The sequence below is a fragment of the Netta rufina genome (genome assembly GCF_964035555.1).
Source record: "Netta rufina genome assembly, chromosome: 3".
NCBI classification, from domain to species: Eukaryota; Metazoa; Chordata; class Aves; order Anseriformes; family Anatidae; genus Netta; species Netta rufina.
The window spans coordinates 74,290,687-74,306,026 of NC_140125.1; the positions used below are offsets into that span (position 1 = coordinate 74,290,687).

The 15,340-nt window shown below is 44.2% G+C and overlaps 1 protein-coding gene across 1 annotated transcript in view; it reads left to right on the forward strand.

Moving 5' to 3' along the window:
- Positions 1–14,548, forward strand: part of CCN6 (cellular communication network factor 6) — a gene marked incomplete at both ends in the record, with an annotated part of 51,540 nt that extends 36,992 nt beyond the window's left edge. The window contains 6 exon segments of the mRNA XM_084284441.1: positions 8,696–8,900; positions 8,903–8,961; positions 11,642–11,922; positions 12,311–12,553; positions 13,745–13,938; positions 14,267–14,548. Coding sequence (XP_084140567.1) covers positions 8,696–8,900; positions 8,903–8,961; positions 11,642–11,922; positions 12,311–12,553; positions 13,745–13,938; positions 14,267–14,548 — 1,264 coding nt within the window.
- Positions 14,549–15,340: the final 792 nt, after the last annotated feature.

Here is a 15,340-nt window from a genome sequence, read left to right on the forward strand (position 1 = left end):
GCTCTTCCAGAACTGCTCCAGATATGGGTCCGTACCACGGGGTCCATCCCTCAGGAGAAAACTGCTCCAACCTGGCTCCCCTACGGGCAGCAGCTCCTGCCAGATCACCTGCTCCTGCGTGGGCTCCTCTCCACGGGCTACAGGTCCGGCCCAGAATCTGCTCCGGCAGGGGTCTTCCACAGGCGGCAGCCTCCATCGGTGCAGGGCCACCTGCTCCACCGTGGTCTCCTCCACGGGCTGCAGCGTGGAACCCTGCTCCACCGTGGTACTCCATGGGCTGCAGGGGGACAGCCTGCTTCACCATGGTCCTCACCACAGGCCGCAGGGGACTTCTGCTCCGGCGCCTGGAGCACCTCTCCCCCTCCTTCTACACTGACCTTGGCGCAAGGCTGTTCCTCACTCCTCTCACTCTCCCGGCTGCTGTGTGGCGCAGCGTTTTTTCCCTGTCTTAAATATGCTCTCACAGAGGCGAAAAACAACATCGCTTATTGGCTCGGATCTGGAAAACAATGGGGCCCTTCCCAAACATGGGGCAGCTTCTAGATCTTTCTCACAGAAACCACCCCTATGGCTCCCTGCTACCAAAACCTTGCCACGTAAACCCACTACAGCTTGCCTGTGGCAAAGGGCAGGAGTGCATGTTGTGCGGCTCACTTAATGTCACCTTCTCGCTGCTGTCATAGCTGGGCATCAGCCAACGTCTCTCATCCAAGCGTGTTCGCCCCGGGCTGTCTCCCAGCACGCTGTGACCTTGCCTCAAATCACAGACATGACTCAGGGAAGCGTTTTTGCCCGGTTTCCGCATTATTTTTGTCAGGCTCCAGCTGCAGTCAGGGCAGGAGCAAGTTCCCTGGGACATTTTGCATCAGTTCTTTGTGGAGAAGGACTGGGGGTAGGAAAACCTCCCAAGCCCAGACCAGATATGAGCTTTTCCTGATGTTTTTGGTACAGCATAGAGAACACATGGCGTTATCTGCAGTGGCTTCCTTAGCTGCCTGCTGGCTTTCAGAGAGGAAATTTGCTCGTGTTTTGACACAGTAGTAAGAGCAGCAGTGTGAAACTGGACAAGAACCGTGCGAGCTCCCCCCTGTGAATGCACCAACTTTTCTAAAATGTTTTCTGCCATTGTATGCAGCTGCAATAGCCTCTTCAGCAAGCAGTTTCTGAAACGTGCCTTCCATATTTTCATCAGAAAAAAGATCCAGTTGTCAGTTTAGCTAACCTTGCCTGGTTCCCACAACGAAAAAACACTTGGGGCTTCTTATCTCTTGAACATAGCTTAAGTATGTGAAAGCAGAGACCAGAGAGCTTGTTTCTTCTGTTCAGAGCCAATGAGTAATGTAAGCACATCCATAACCATCAGAGGCTTGAGTCAGAGCGATGGTAATTCGCACGTTTCTGAGGCCTGAAACTATCCACCCTGTTCAGAGCCTCACTGGAAAGTGCTTTGTTTTGTTTTGCTTTGATTCTTTTTTCTGAAGCCCGGCTCTTGTTAAAAGGAAGGATTTGGTGGCTGGTGAGCTAGATGTAGCTGCAGTGTGAGTGTTTGCAGGGCTGCTGCTGCTGATTTCCCCTGTGACTGGACCCTGAACACTGCTGAGGGGCATCCCCTCTGATTGCCTCTCACATAGACCAGGGAGCCAAAGCAATTTTCACTATCATCCAGATGATGGGATGGCCCTGACCACCTATGCCAAGCAGGCAGTGCCATGCCGATGGGTCTGCTGTGACGCCAGCCCCAGAAGCACAGAGAGCAAGGCCAGAAGGGGCTGCAAAATCACCTGAGGGCATCCAAGTGTCAGGCTGTACACTGCTCCTGGCCACCTGAGCTGCGGGCACCGGTATTTGTCTTTGGCTCAGGTTCTTCTGCCAGAAAGATGCCCAGACAATGAAAGGTGCAATTCTCTGACCAGATGCCGAGCTCTCTTTATAGTCACCAGAGAAAAAAAAGGTATAGAGGTATTCTGAGGATGTGATTCATCTCCTCCTGAGATTGAAGTGTCCATCTGAACAGATGAACTGCACGGTGAAAATGCCTGCTGCTCCCCAGAGATGGGAAGGTCCCTGGTTCACGTGTAGCTGTCTGTGTTGGAGGGCATCTAGCAGAATCCTGACCCAAAAGGCAGAGACCTACCGCTTCCCTCCATATGTTGTGTTATACTGCATCCTCCGGTAAATATTTGTGTCTGGAGGCTGGCTGGGTGGAGCCCCTGGTTAGCTGGACCCCAAGGAAATGTCAGGGTCGCTGCTGGTTGCTGAAGTCCTTTAGAAAAGCAAACAGGCACTTGACTGAAATAATAATAATTAAAAAAGCAAACAAACAACTGCTGTCAGTGGCTTTTTTTTTTTTTTCCCTTTCTTATATTAAATGAGGGTTTAATTTTAAAAATATCCGACAGATGGCAGGACTGTACCTAATACAAGATAGAGCACTTCTCCCATGAATTTAAGGTAGTCTGTAAGAGATTTTGAAGGACAGGGATTCAGGGATCCATGCATTGCTAAATATATGTTAAAAAAAACCCTCTAATATCTTTTTTTTTTTTTTTTTCTTATAATTCCATTGGAAAATTAAATGTATTTTCCTAATTTCTTCTTAGCTTTGCAATGTGGGGCTGTGCCTGGTTTATTCAGAGGCCTCCTCTGTATCTACACAGGTATGTGCAGGGTATCTATCCTCTATTCTTGCTTTCTGCAGCTGCAGTGTTCCCCCAGCCGCTGACACAAGAGCTCCCCAGAGCACAGGGATCCAGGAATTTAATGCTGAATAAAAGAAGCAAGGCAACATCACCGAGGCCAAGTGTACACAGAAAAAATATGGAGACTTTTGTAGCCATCGGTAGGCTGTGACTCATTTGTGGAGAATACAAATTAAATAGTCCTTTCTGCAAAACAGGAGCGAGAGCCTTGGATCTCAGACACATTAATCACTTGTTTGTTTGAGCTCTCCCATGGGATCTGTGATCACCGAGGTGCAGGCGTTCGCCAGGAGACCTCTGCCTTCACCCCCTCCTGCTTCTTTTTCCCTCACCCCCTCATCCCCTGTGGCAAACAGGATTTGGGCAGCCCACCAGCCAGCCCCTGTCTGCCACCTCTCCTCCTTACTTCAGCCTGGTGGTGACGGATGCGTTATTTGGAACGAAGCGCTGGGGTGAAGTAAATGGACACAGCTGTGCAACAGAGGTGGTTATTTTCATTTCCCCCGATGATTTACAAGGAATTCTGCTGTAGGCATGAAAAAGAAAGGGCAACTATGCAGCTGAATTGCTGGGGTGGTCAACCCAACACCGCTCGGCAACATTTTCTTGCAAGCCAGACAAGCTTGCAAGCCCTCTGGAGAGTGTAAGCTGATGTGGGTTTCTTCTTGGACATATTTAGTTTGATGCTTTTTATATATATGAAACTGAAAAGAAACCAAGTGTGTCTGGTTAAACTGAGTTTCCTATGTTTTTTTGCATTCTTTCATACACACATGCTGAAGTGAGACTCTTAAATAGTAAAATACAGAAATTTCACTATTTTGCATACCTTTGCAATAAAGAGGCAAGGATCTTTATTTTATTTTTTTCCTTTGGATGTTTACTGCTTTCTAGTGCCTAAACTACACAGCCTGAGGGCTGGGGCAAGAGCTGTTTTATGCCCTATTGGAAACCCTCTTTGTGAGAGCTTGAAGACAGGCTGTCACCACTTCTGGGAAACCTGGACCTTGCTTGGATTGGAAGTGCCCACCCAGTACTCTTTGGGCTCTCAACCACCAATTCTTCTGTTTCCACTATTTTAAAAGGAACCATACAATGAAGAAGCAAATCCTATCAGTTCTGAGACACAGAACAGCTTTCTTGTACAGGAGAGGAGAGAGGTGGAGGTGACCACCCCATCTGAGAGGAGAGGGATGGGCACAGCCTCCCTTCCCCTTGCCAGGGGGTTCTCACCTTTCGGTTCAGACACTTGCCATGAAAAAATGGGCACCTGGTCCAGACAGTGCTCTAAAATTTATGGGTGTCTCTGTAGAGACCATCAGATCTTTACCCTGTAGACCAAAAAGCTCAGTTACTTTTTCAGGTGATTGGGTGACAAAATAAATCTGGGGATAGCAGTGGGAATACACCAATAGTTCGGTGGGATGTTTCTCAAAACATTAGTAAAGTATCTACTGGGAATAAAACAGAAAAATTGCTCAACCAGTGCTTTGGGAAAAAAAACCACAAGACACTTTTTCTGTGTGTGTCTCCCATGCCCTCCCCTCATGGAAGGCTTGGGTAGGACATTGGCGGGGACCTTATTTTCATTTCCATCGGGAATGTTTTTTAGCTGGCACGCAAACTACATGAGTAAACAGCACAGGAGTTTGGGAAGCCGCTTTACTATTTCCTGGTGAAATTAACAATGGAAACCCTTTGAGAGTCATCTGGTCCCCTGACTTGAGCAGCTTGCATGGCAGGACCAGCCGCTATGCTCAGATACTCATCGTGGTGATGCTTGTCACTGGGACACAGCCTGGTGCATGCTCTGCAAAGTGCCTATGGCCGAGGCTGGAGCTGTCAGGACAGGAAAAGCTGCTTGGAAAATAGTAGTTCTGCTGATCTGACTTTATTCTCTCATTGGAAAATTCAGTATCAAATCAAAAAGAGAAAGCAGAGCCACTGCTCTGTAGGCAGAACCGGCCAATTTCACAGTTTCAGCATGTATTGGGTTAGTGTGGCATGGTTATCCTTCTTTGCCTTGCCTAGTGGGTCCCCAATTCATCTTCATTTTTATTCCTGTCTCTGCCTTCACTCTTCCTAAGCTATATTTTATAGTCTGTGTCTCTCTGGATGGGTTGAAGAGTCTGTCTTAGAGCTGGGCAGAGTGCAGAACAATTTTGTTCAGCATCTATGGGATTTTTAAAAGATCAGCTAACAGGAGACTTAAGCCTGCATTTGCTGACAAATATTCAGCTTAAGCACTTTTGAGGATTTATTTTTTCATAGAGTTGACAGTTGTGTAAAGATGAAGCATTTCAGAGATGTATCCTTAGAAATACAGGCACTTTATGGCATCTTTTCTGAGTCTAAGGCTCATTAGAAGAGAATAGGAAATTGACACCTACCCGCATAAGTTTTAAAAAATGGGATTTAGACATCTTAAATCAATGTCTAAATATCTTGATGAATTGGGTTGCATATCTGAGAAGCTTTATAAATTAGTTTGGAAGTAGACATCAGCTGGAACACATGGCGAGGATCATTTTATGGCTACTTCTTGTAAAAAGTGTTTCTATCCCCCTGCGCCATGGAAAGTGCTGTTAGCAGAGGAGCTCCAGGAGAAGAGTTACATTTTCAAGCACAACTCATTTCTGCAACACAATTTGAAGAGAAGAAAAACGGGCCCAAATTTACAAGGGCCAAACAGCTGGCCAGCTGAGAAGGGCAGCACCTCAGTGCCTCAGTGACAGGGGGTTCCTCCACAAGGGCCGCCATGCTCCCGGCCTGCCCAGGCTGGCTTCACCCTGCCTTTGGGCCTGGTGAAGCCTGGGGCAGGGGCACACTGTGCTGCTCAGGAGCAAGCTCTTCCACTTCCAGGAGTCATTTAGAGTCATTTAGGTTGGAAAAGACCTCTCAGGTCATCAAGCCCAACCCTTAACCCAGCACTATCAAGTCTATGCTAAGCCATGTCCCTAAGCACCACATCTACATGGATGCTGTGGGGTGCGTGTCCCTGTGCAGCCAGGCTGCTGCCAACAGCCAGCACGCTTCTCAGTGAGGTACAGAGGTGGCTGTTTTGAAGAAGACAGCTTCTCTGCAAAGCCTGAGCGGGCAAACGGCCTGTAAGAAAACACTAAACGTGAGCCAAGGGCAACATGTTGTCATATAATGTGCCTGTTTCTTTTTACTCATCTGTTTATTTTTTTTTTTTGAGCAGTGACACAGACAGTAGGTTTTACTGACAGAAACAGAGGAGTCTTTTTGTAATGTCAATGCACAAATAGCGACAAAATGTTAAAACCTTGCTGCCAAAGGTGAGGTGAGCCCCTGGCTCTGCTGTGCCCTAGGGACAGACACCCAGTTATTGGGAGGGGCTGAACCCAGCCCTGGTTTTGCTGGATATTGTCACAGTGACTCCACCAGCCCTGCAGGAGTATTGAAAATCCTGGCTTATAACAAATATCAATAGTAAACACTTCTGGCATTTTATCTAAGACAGGGTATTTTGCTAGAATAAATGGTTATATTCGTTTATGGCTTTATAGCCCATACATTTTCATCTCTGTCTCTTGAAACAATGGATTTACATGGCATATTTCACTGAAAGGAGGATGATTTTCAGCGCCAAAGAAATGTGTGCTGTATGTGGAGATCACTGAATATACAACCAAATTACATTTTCCTTCAGGATAGTATTAGAATGGCACCAGACGACAGAGCAGGTTTAGTTCAGAAAATGAATGATGCTTTATGTAATCAAATCTGCAAGGGAGATTTGGCAAGAAAGATGCATACAGACAAAGTATTGCTGAGTCTGGACATAGCACTGAGAACATTAAATCTTAAGTTGTGGGGGATTGCTGAAGATTTGCAGGATACCAAAAGGGCACACAGCCTCCATTTATTTAAATCAAAGCTGGTACTAACAGAGACACAGGCTCTGATGCCGTCAAAGCATTGGCATGTTATTGATGCAAGGGAGTCGGTGTTTGTCTGTACTTGTGGACCTTGTGGCTCCTTATCAGATACATTCAGGGCTTAATCCTGCAGGTCCTGCAAGCTCAGGCAGCCAGGCTCAATTAATGCATGTGCTGGTGAGATACAAGGAAGGCACATTGCTGCTTTGGAGATCCAGGTCCTCCTGGCAGCAACACTGCTCCTAGGAGCCAGCCCTGCCTGGACTGAAGAAGCATGCAGGTTGCTTTGCACACATGGGGCAGCCATCCAGCCACTTTAAACCGCGTTTTAATGTGTCATACCACCTGAGTGTCTTCTGCAGGGTGAAACCTTCCTCTCACCCCTCCCAAACCCCGAAGTTTCTGTCAGCTTAATTATATTTATAAAGCAAAAAGTTTATCTTAAACTTCAGACTCAGTCTTGCTCTCTGATCCTGAAGATACTGTGCTCTCCAGGTGAATTCCAACAAAATAAAGCATACAAAACAAATGAATAACCCTACAGGGTTATTGCCAGCTCATGTAGAGCATTCCCAGCCCTGCACTGGCCATGTGCTTTATTTGCAGGGTACAAAGAGGAGGAACACATTTCAAATGAATGCTGTGTGCTTCCCTGTGGTCCTAGCAGAAGGAGGATGGATGACCCAGTCCCCTTCCTCATTTCTTCCAGGTTGGAGACTGAGAAGGGTGTTCTTTGGGTCTGCGGGAGGAAGAGCTGCACTTGGGATCTTCTCAGACAACCTGCCTTTCTTGCTTTTATCACTCCAGCAGGTTGCCTGGAGAGCCTGTGCAGTCACCATTCTTGGAGGTTTTCCAGCCCAAAATAGAGAGCCCTGAGTAATCCAGTCTGACCTCGGAGCTGTCCCTGCTTGAGCAGGGGCTGGACCAGAGACCTTCTGGATCCCCTCCAACCTCAGTTAACCTCTGATCCTATAACACGAGCTGTGCTTTGAAATGCATGCAGTGGCACTAAGGGACATGGTTTAGTGACGGAACTTGGTAGGTCAGGTTGACTTGATCTTGAAGGTCTTTTCCATCCCAGATGATGATGTGAAACTATACAGATGAGATTTTCGAATGGAAAAGAAACCTAGGTGCTATGTTCATAGGCATTTCATGGAAAACACAACTGATGCACACTCATAGTAACACCACTGAAAAAACTGATTTGCAGATTCCACTTGGTACCAAGGTATTGTTTTGACTCTGTGTTGATGTGGGTGACAAAGTGGATGTGCAAAAGAAGAGCTGTTCTCAGTGATCAAGAGCTCAGATGCCCAGTTCAGGATTCATTTGCAGCTGCAGAGGGGATGTGGTGCTCCAGGACTGGGAGCAAACCAGAACTGCTCAGGCTGGGGTTGATTCGATGCTGCCACCATAGCCTCTGTCCATAGAGAGCTACTATGTGAGCATGGTGGTTGGCAGCATCCTCGCCTAGCTCTGGAGCTCCACGGGAGATGACAGGGAGGGCAAATGGGAAGGAAGAGCATTCACCAGGGCACTACCACCACTGCTGCTGCAGGGGTGGAGCTTTTATTTTATCCTCGTTAGCCTAAAAGTCAGGCACACCCCCTCAATAGCACTGGGGAGGAGGAAAGCTGGAGATTTTACCAGCCTGCTGGTTTAGCAGGGTGGCATAGCAGTGAGACAGGTTGCATGCTCCAAGCAAAAACCCATTAGGATTCCACAGCAAGCAGCAGTGCAAAGTATGTACTAGCACAACAGCACACCATGGCATCTCTCTCCCTGCTTAGAGAGCTTGCATGGAGGGTGTTAATTTTTACATTATGATTCTGCTAGGCACAACATGTTAGAAATTCTGAGAAACGCTGCTTTCCCTGCCTCAAAAAATACAGGTATTTGCACCCTGCCCTTCAGATTTCAGAGATTCCTGTAATATAGACTTGAATACAAGTTAAAAATAACACTGCATCTCCAGCAGGAAGATTTTAAGAATCAGCTGTCACCCCACCCGACCTCAATTAGGTCGGGAAGAATCTGCTGAAGCAGCTGGATGGGACCAAGCAGGGTGTGAAAATCTGGATCCCAGTGCAGGGTAGAGGAAAGAAGATTGGCTGGAAATTTCAGCGTGAAGCTGGATCTGCGTGAAGTGGAGAATTCCAAGTGTGAATGTGTGTATGTGTTCATGCATGTGCTGAGGAAAGTCGGGTTGGCAAGGGAGACAGAGGAGAGCTTTGTGTGCTGTGCTTGCTCTGACACAGCTCAGCCTGCTCCCTATCTCTCAGTTCCACTTCTGAATGTGCGGGAACATGCGGTGGCTCCTTTTTCCCACCATCTTCATCATCCCTTGTACGCAACAGGTAAGTTCATTAAATGGGACAAAAAGATTTCTCCCTTCGTCGCCCTGTCCGGGTTTACAGTTTTTATTTGCTTAATGACAAAATAAATTTCAGAGAAGCAAATTCCTCGTAAAGAATAAGGAGCCATTCCCTACTCCTGAGTAAATTTCATGTGTAGCTTATTTGTGGCATCAGGCCTGATCTTCGTACTTTTTCCTCTATTCTGTATATTAACAGGATTCTGTGGAAAAAAAAAAAAAAACGTTAGGGAAGTTCAAATTGTCAGTGATCTGACTTCCCCCCACCCCCTTTTCTTTTTCCTTTTTTTTTTTTTTTATGTAAGCACAAATTGTTATCTGATGTAGTGTAAGGAAATAAACATCTTGTCCATGCTTATATTCCATATATTTATATACGTATATATATACACACAGTGATCTTAAGTCAGGCTAGTTTTGCAAATTAGGAAAGCACCTGGGCTGGGTTCTGGTGTGTCTCTTATGAGAAAAGTTTCAACAACAGCTTTTGCTGAAGGGATTTGTGTCAAGAGCCAAGTTCACTATTTATTTTCTTAATTTTGAAAGTACATCTTGTGTGTATAAACACATATGTAAAAATACCCAGTGTATTTTTCATCTGCAATCAAGATAAATAGAAAATAGAAATTTTTCAAGTGATTGTCTACCTCTGCTAACTTTCTGAATATTTAAAGCCTGAAGATTACTAATAATACATTGCTTACTTCTGCTGTTTGTTTATTTATGCCATACAAACCTTCAGTCTTTGAAACACATGAAAACAAATAACAGCACATGAAGGGCTGCCATACAATGGTCTCATTTTCTGATCTGCTCACAGGATCAGGAAAAGTATGCAGTGGTCTCGAGTGATGTGGATAGCTTTGTGCGATGCGGATAGCTTTGGTATAGAAACTTGGGGAAACAAGAATTAGAAAATATTTGGCCTGTAAACTTTACAAGCACTCTAAATTTTCATTGTAACATAACGTTTTTGAAGATTTTTCAGGTAGACTGAGGTATTCACTAATTCCACAGTGAAAATTATCGGATGCGTGCCTGGTGGTGTTTTTCTTCCAGAGAAACTTTGAAGTCTCACACCTCTCCGCTGACATCTGTCCCTAAAAAGGGAAAGAGCAAATGCTTGTTTAGGTAGCATTCTGTAGGTTTAAAGCACATTTTAATTTGTAATACAGTTTAAACTTACTGGTTGAGGCACACATTGCTTCCTGCTGCATGTATCCATTCTGAAGTGAGATACCTGACTTAAACATAAGCTCATGTAGTTGGCACAGGCCCAAATTTGTGAAAATAATACTTTGCTTAAAAAGAAGAAAAAAAATACACTGAGCAGCAAGTGAATTTTCTAAAGCAACCAGACACTCTCGAATACTGTGAAACATATAGTAACACCTGTTTGCCATGTAACCTGCTTTAGAACAAGCCTTTAATAAGCCTCTAACACTCCAAAGCATGTGTTCATCAAATTAACATCACGCTTTGGAGTTTGAAAAAGGGGTACTGAAGTTAATTGTTTCTGTATCATTGCTGCATTTAAATAAAAAGCATTAGAAGAAATCCTTTATCAGCCAATGATTAACGATTAGCAAAATCATTTATGAAACTATCTTTTGCCTGCTATAAGGAATACCAGATGACAAGGCTTAATATTCATCACACAGGTTTAATATTCATAGCATGGGACTGCATGAATTGCTTTTGTGAATGAATAGGTATCTTAAAAATCAGTCAGCCAAAGAAACTTGAAAGCTACTACTTTGGAGCTTCATTAGTAGCTGAGGATTAAGATATTGTAAGTACAGTTCCAAATAACCATAAAAAATGGAAATTAATGGCAGAAAAAGAGCCTTTTAAAAGGTCATTTAACACTGCATGCAATTAGGCCAGCTCAATTGTGCTGCAAGAGCTTTCACGCGATATGACAGATGAAATGCTGAATTCTGCAGATGCTTCCAGTCGGAGACCTGACTGAAAGGCAAACCAGCAGTGACCCCTCCCCAGCTGCTGCTTGCTGTCTGGGCAGGAGCCTGCTTTCTGCTACAGTCCTGCCCTGTGGCTTCGAGGAACAAAGAGAAACGGATAGCTGGGGCTTCACATGTATATATGTATATACATGCAATTACTAGTTCCCCTTATTAATCACAGGATCCAGTTGGTGCAGCTAGCGCAAGAGAATTTATAAATAATATAATACTCCTTCCAAAACAGCTACGTGGGTTTTTGAGCCAAAGTAACATTCAAAACGTTTACTATTTTGAAAGGTTTTTGCCATCAGAAGTGGCACAAAAAGTTGGCTACCAAATAGTGGGATGAGTCAGAAGCTAATTAATTTGATAGAAGGTTTGTGAAAAGGAATAATTAATTAATACACATTTTTTCTTACTTCAGCTCTGCTATAGGCTTTGTTCTACTGAAGGAAAAGGAGGGACCGATGAGTTGGGTTTCCAACAAGCAGTAGGTTATACCCACTTGTGAAACTGGTCATCTGGTTCCTACTTAAGATTTGAAGTGTCTCACTTTTTTTTTGATCCTGTGAGCTTATGAAAAGGTGTCTTCATGAAACTCCCCAGTATTTTCCCTCCCACCTTCATCTTATGCTATACCAGCTCTACATAAAATACCCACCGCTCAAAGCATCCCACTGTCTGTAAGTTTTTCTGCAGGGCGCAAGCCCACGGCCCGCATCTGAAGCCTGGGGGAAAACCTCCGGAAAGCAGCGAGGCCCAGCCGCGCCAGGAGCTGTGCCACTGGCCGTGCCGCTGCCCGCCCGTGCCTGCCTGCAGCCCCGGCGTGAGCCTGGTGAAGGACGGTTGTGGCTGCTGCAAGGTCTGTGCCAAGCAGGCGGGAGAGAGCTGCAACGAGGCAGACATCTGCGATCCCCACAAGGGCCTCTACTGTGACTACTCGGCAGACGAGCCTAGGTATGAAACAGGCGTGTGTGCATGTAAGTTGTGCTTTCACGTTCTCTTCTGCACATCCAGGAGGGTGGGAGCAGGCAGGTGAAGGGTTGAGAAGGGAAACTTGGCTTGCTGGTGCAACTGATGTAAATTTAGGCTTCCTGCTGTTCAGAGCCCCTGAGACCAGGGCAGGGACTGTCTTTGTACTTACTGCCTCGGCATCGGTGAGACCAGCTCACAGTGCACATGCCTGTTATTCGCAGGTGTGCTCAGGGCTGATTTCAAGCAAAGCAGCTGTAGCTATAATAGCTATAAAAGGCAGAAATAACAAAGATGTGCTTGGGCTGGGGAGAACTTGAAGCTGGGAATGCAGGAAAGGATGATCACACAAAGCACTCCATAGGCAAGACCACTAACTGTTGTTTACCGTTGCAGATCTGGTAGCTGTAGGATGCGAGCTCAATGGAGTTTACTATCTTAACGGGCAGACCTTCCAGCCTAACCCGCTCTATAAGTGCCTGTGTGTCAGTGGGGCCATTGGATGTACGCCTGTATTCACACCCAAATTAGCAAAAAGTCCCTGCACCAGGCATGCGGGCAGGAAGAAGCCTGGACAGTCCGTCTGTGGCCCGGGAAAGCAGAAGCAGCTTCAATCAACCAACTACAGACTGATGTCAGGTGTGCCCAGCTACCCTGGTAAACGCTTCTGTGCATGAGTCTTGCTTTATTCAGCGTCCCTGGCTCCAGCAGCCAGGCTGCCAGCGCCCTGGCAGTTTCTCAGCTCTCGCTCAAGGCCTTTGCCAGGGGACCGGTCTGTCCCAATTAACCCTCTTACTCTTAGGTGACAGATTCTATTCTCTAAACCCGAGGAGTATGAAAAGCAAAAAGTCTTCTGGCTTCTGTTAGCAGGGAATTGGTCAAAGCTGCTTTTGACCTTTCCTCAATTCACAGAACGTCAGGTCACTGCAAGGGCAGCACTCCCCCCAGTTTCTTCTCCACAGTCTTATCAAAATCCACAACAATTTGTCCATGCAGTTCTGCCAGGGCCAGCTGATACTCCTTTTAACCTCATTCCTGCTCTGCTGCTAACACGGTAGTCCTCTCACTTACTTTAAGGAAGCTTCACTGCCAGTTAAAGCTATCCTGGCCCTTCCCTGGGTCTTCATCCCTGTGCATGTTTACAAGATGAAATGCACCTTCATTACAACTAACGCAGGTACCAGAAAGCTAAGCCATTTATTTGGTGGCAACCTAAATTATGGAGAAATCATGGTTTGAATCGTCATAATGGATCAATACAATAAAAAGGGAACCCAAAACTGATCAGAAAACCTTCCCAAAAGACCGCAGAGTAATAAGTAGAAGCACATGAGCCAATCTGAAGATAAGCAGTCTGAAGATAAAATCTGAAGTTCAGTTTGGACAACTCCAAAAAGTTACCAATGGTTATGCGAGTTAGCAAAAATGAGGAAGGAAGCTTGCCTTTGTTTCAACGTTACAACAATACCTAGTGCAAAGACATTTTATAGAAACTTATTTAAGGCAGTGTGTAAAGCCACACTCAGTAAGGCAACCAACTTCAAAGCACGTTTCTAGAGAACGTCACTAATTTGATCAGAAAAGAACTAAAAACATTGGTTTGTTGTAACATTATCCTCATCCTAAATCCAAAACACAGCACCATACCAGCTACTAGAAGGAAAATTAACTTTATCCCATCTGAAACAAGGACAGCAGCTCAGAGTTAAGACTTACGAATAACTTTTTTTTATGCCTTATCTTTACATTTACCTACATGAACAGAAACAAAATTCTTAGCCTTTTGTTTTCAATTATTCATGCTGCATAGATAACATATTGCTGTCTCAGTTTACAGAAACTTACCACTAGTTATGAAGAAAAAGTGCCTAGTACAGGCAACTCCTTGGACACCCTGTTCCAGGACCTGTGGCATAGGCATGTCCAGCAGAGTGACCAATGAAAACAATAAATGTGAAATGAAAAAAGAAAAGAGATTATGCTTCATCCAGCCTTGTCTGACCAATATCCTGAAGACAGTAAAGGTACCTTGTATGTAAAATTAATTGTTAATAGAAAACAAAAATACCAGACGTAATGGAAAAATGGATTTAATAGCAAATACTTTAAGTCATAAAAAAAGCCTCTTCTCCCATTTCTACCTTCAATCGTCAGCTTTCAATAGTAAACTACAGATGTATAATTTCAAAAGGCTGTCCTATCGCTCAGTTACTCATAATATTTATTTAACTTAAAAACATGTATTTTTGAGGAAGTAATTTTCAAGATATTTATATGTAAACATTGCAGAATCTTACGTGTTCCATTTTCTGTGTGTCAAAAGACAGGCTTTTCTTTGTTTTACTATTACAGATTCCAAAAGGAAAAACTTGTCAACCAACATTCCAGCTTCCTACAGCAGAGAAACTCATTTTTTCTGGGTGCTCATCTTCACAAACCTACAAACTAACTTTCTGTGGTGTGTGTTTGGACAAGAGATGCTGCATACCTAATAAGTCCAAAATGATCACTGTACAGTTTGAGTGTCCCAATGAAGGCTTCTTTAAATGGAAGATGATGTGGATAACGTCTTGTGTATGTCAGCGGATTTGCAGTGATCCAGGAGATATATTTTCTGAACTCAAAATTTTTTGAGTTACACCATCGACTGTAATATACTTCAAGGGTGACAGACTGCACAGTCCCATCCTGAAGAGTTAGCGCTACCTGTCACCCCAGCAATCTTTATACTGAAACTACATATGTGAATATGTAATAAATGTATGTAATAAAACAACAACAAAAAAAAAAAACACCTGGAAAATGCAAGAGTGCATCCTTTTAAACTTAATTGTTTTTATATGTGGAATGACATTGTCGAGAATTACATATGTAACACTAGTTTTGTCAAAAGAACTAGTTTTGTGAAAAGAAGGTATTTTAAGAAAGCAGAGCAAGACAGCTTTACCCTACTTTAAGAAGCTGCCCAAAATGAGAAATGCATGTAAATTCACAGATAATCTGCCTGATTACAAAAAAAAAAAAGCTAAATGAATTACCCTGTAATACTTCACCTATCGTTTTGTATTCTCATATTAACATTTTCTACTATATCTGCCAAGATAAAACACAACAATGCTGCTTCAAACAGCATAAATCAATTTTGAGCTCAGATTGCTCTTTGCAGCAGATAATCTTTCTCTAGTAGTGTAAATGCAAACAATGCACTTGTAAAGGAAAAAATAAGTGGACGTTACAGCTAATAGAGCTCCAAAATTTGAAGCAGATGACTGTATAGAGTGTTTTCTTAAAAATACTCTCTAAACAAATGTTATCACAATGATTTGTTGAATACTTCTGGACTTATACACTGAAAATTGTGCTAACTTACACACCCACTCAAACTCTGCTAGAAGGACTTCAAGCTTTAGGAAAACAATGTATTGG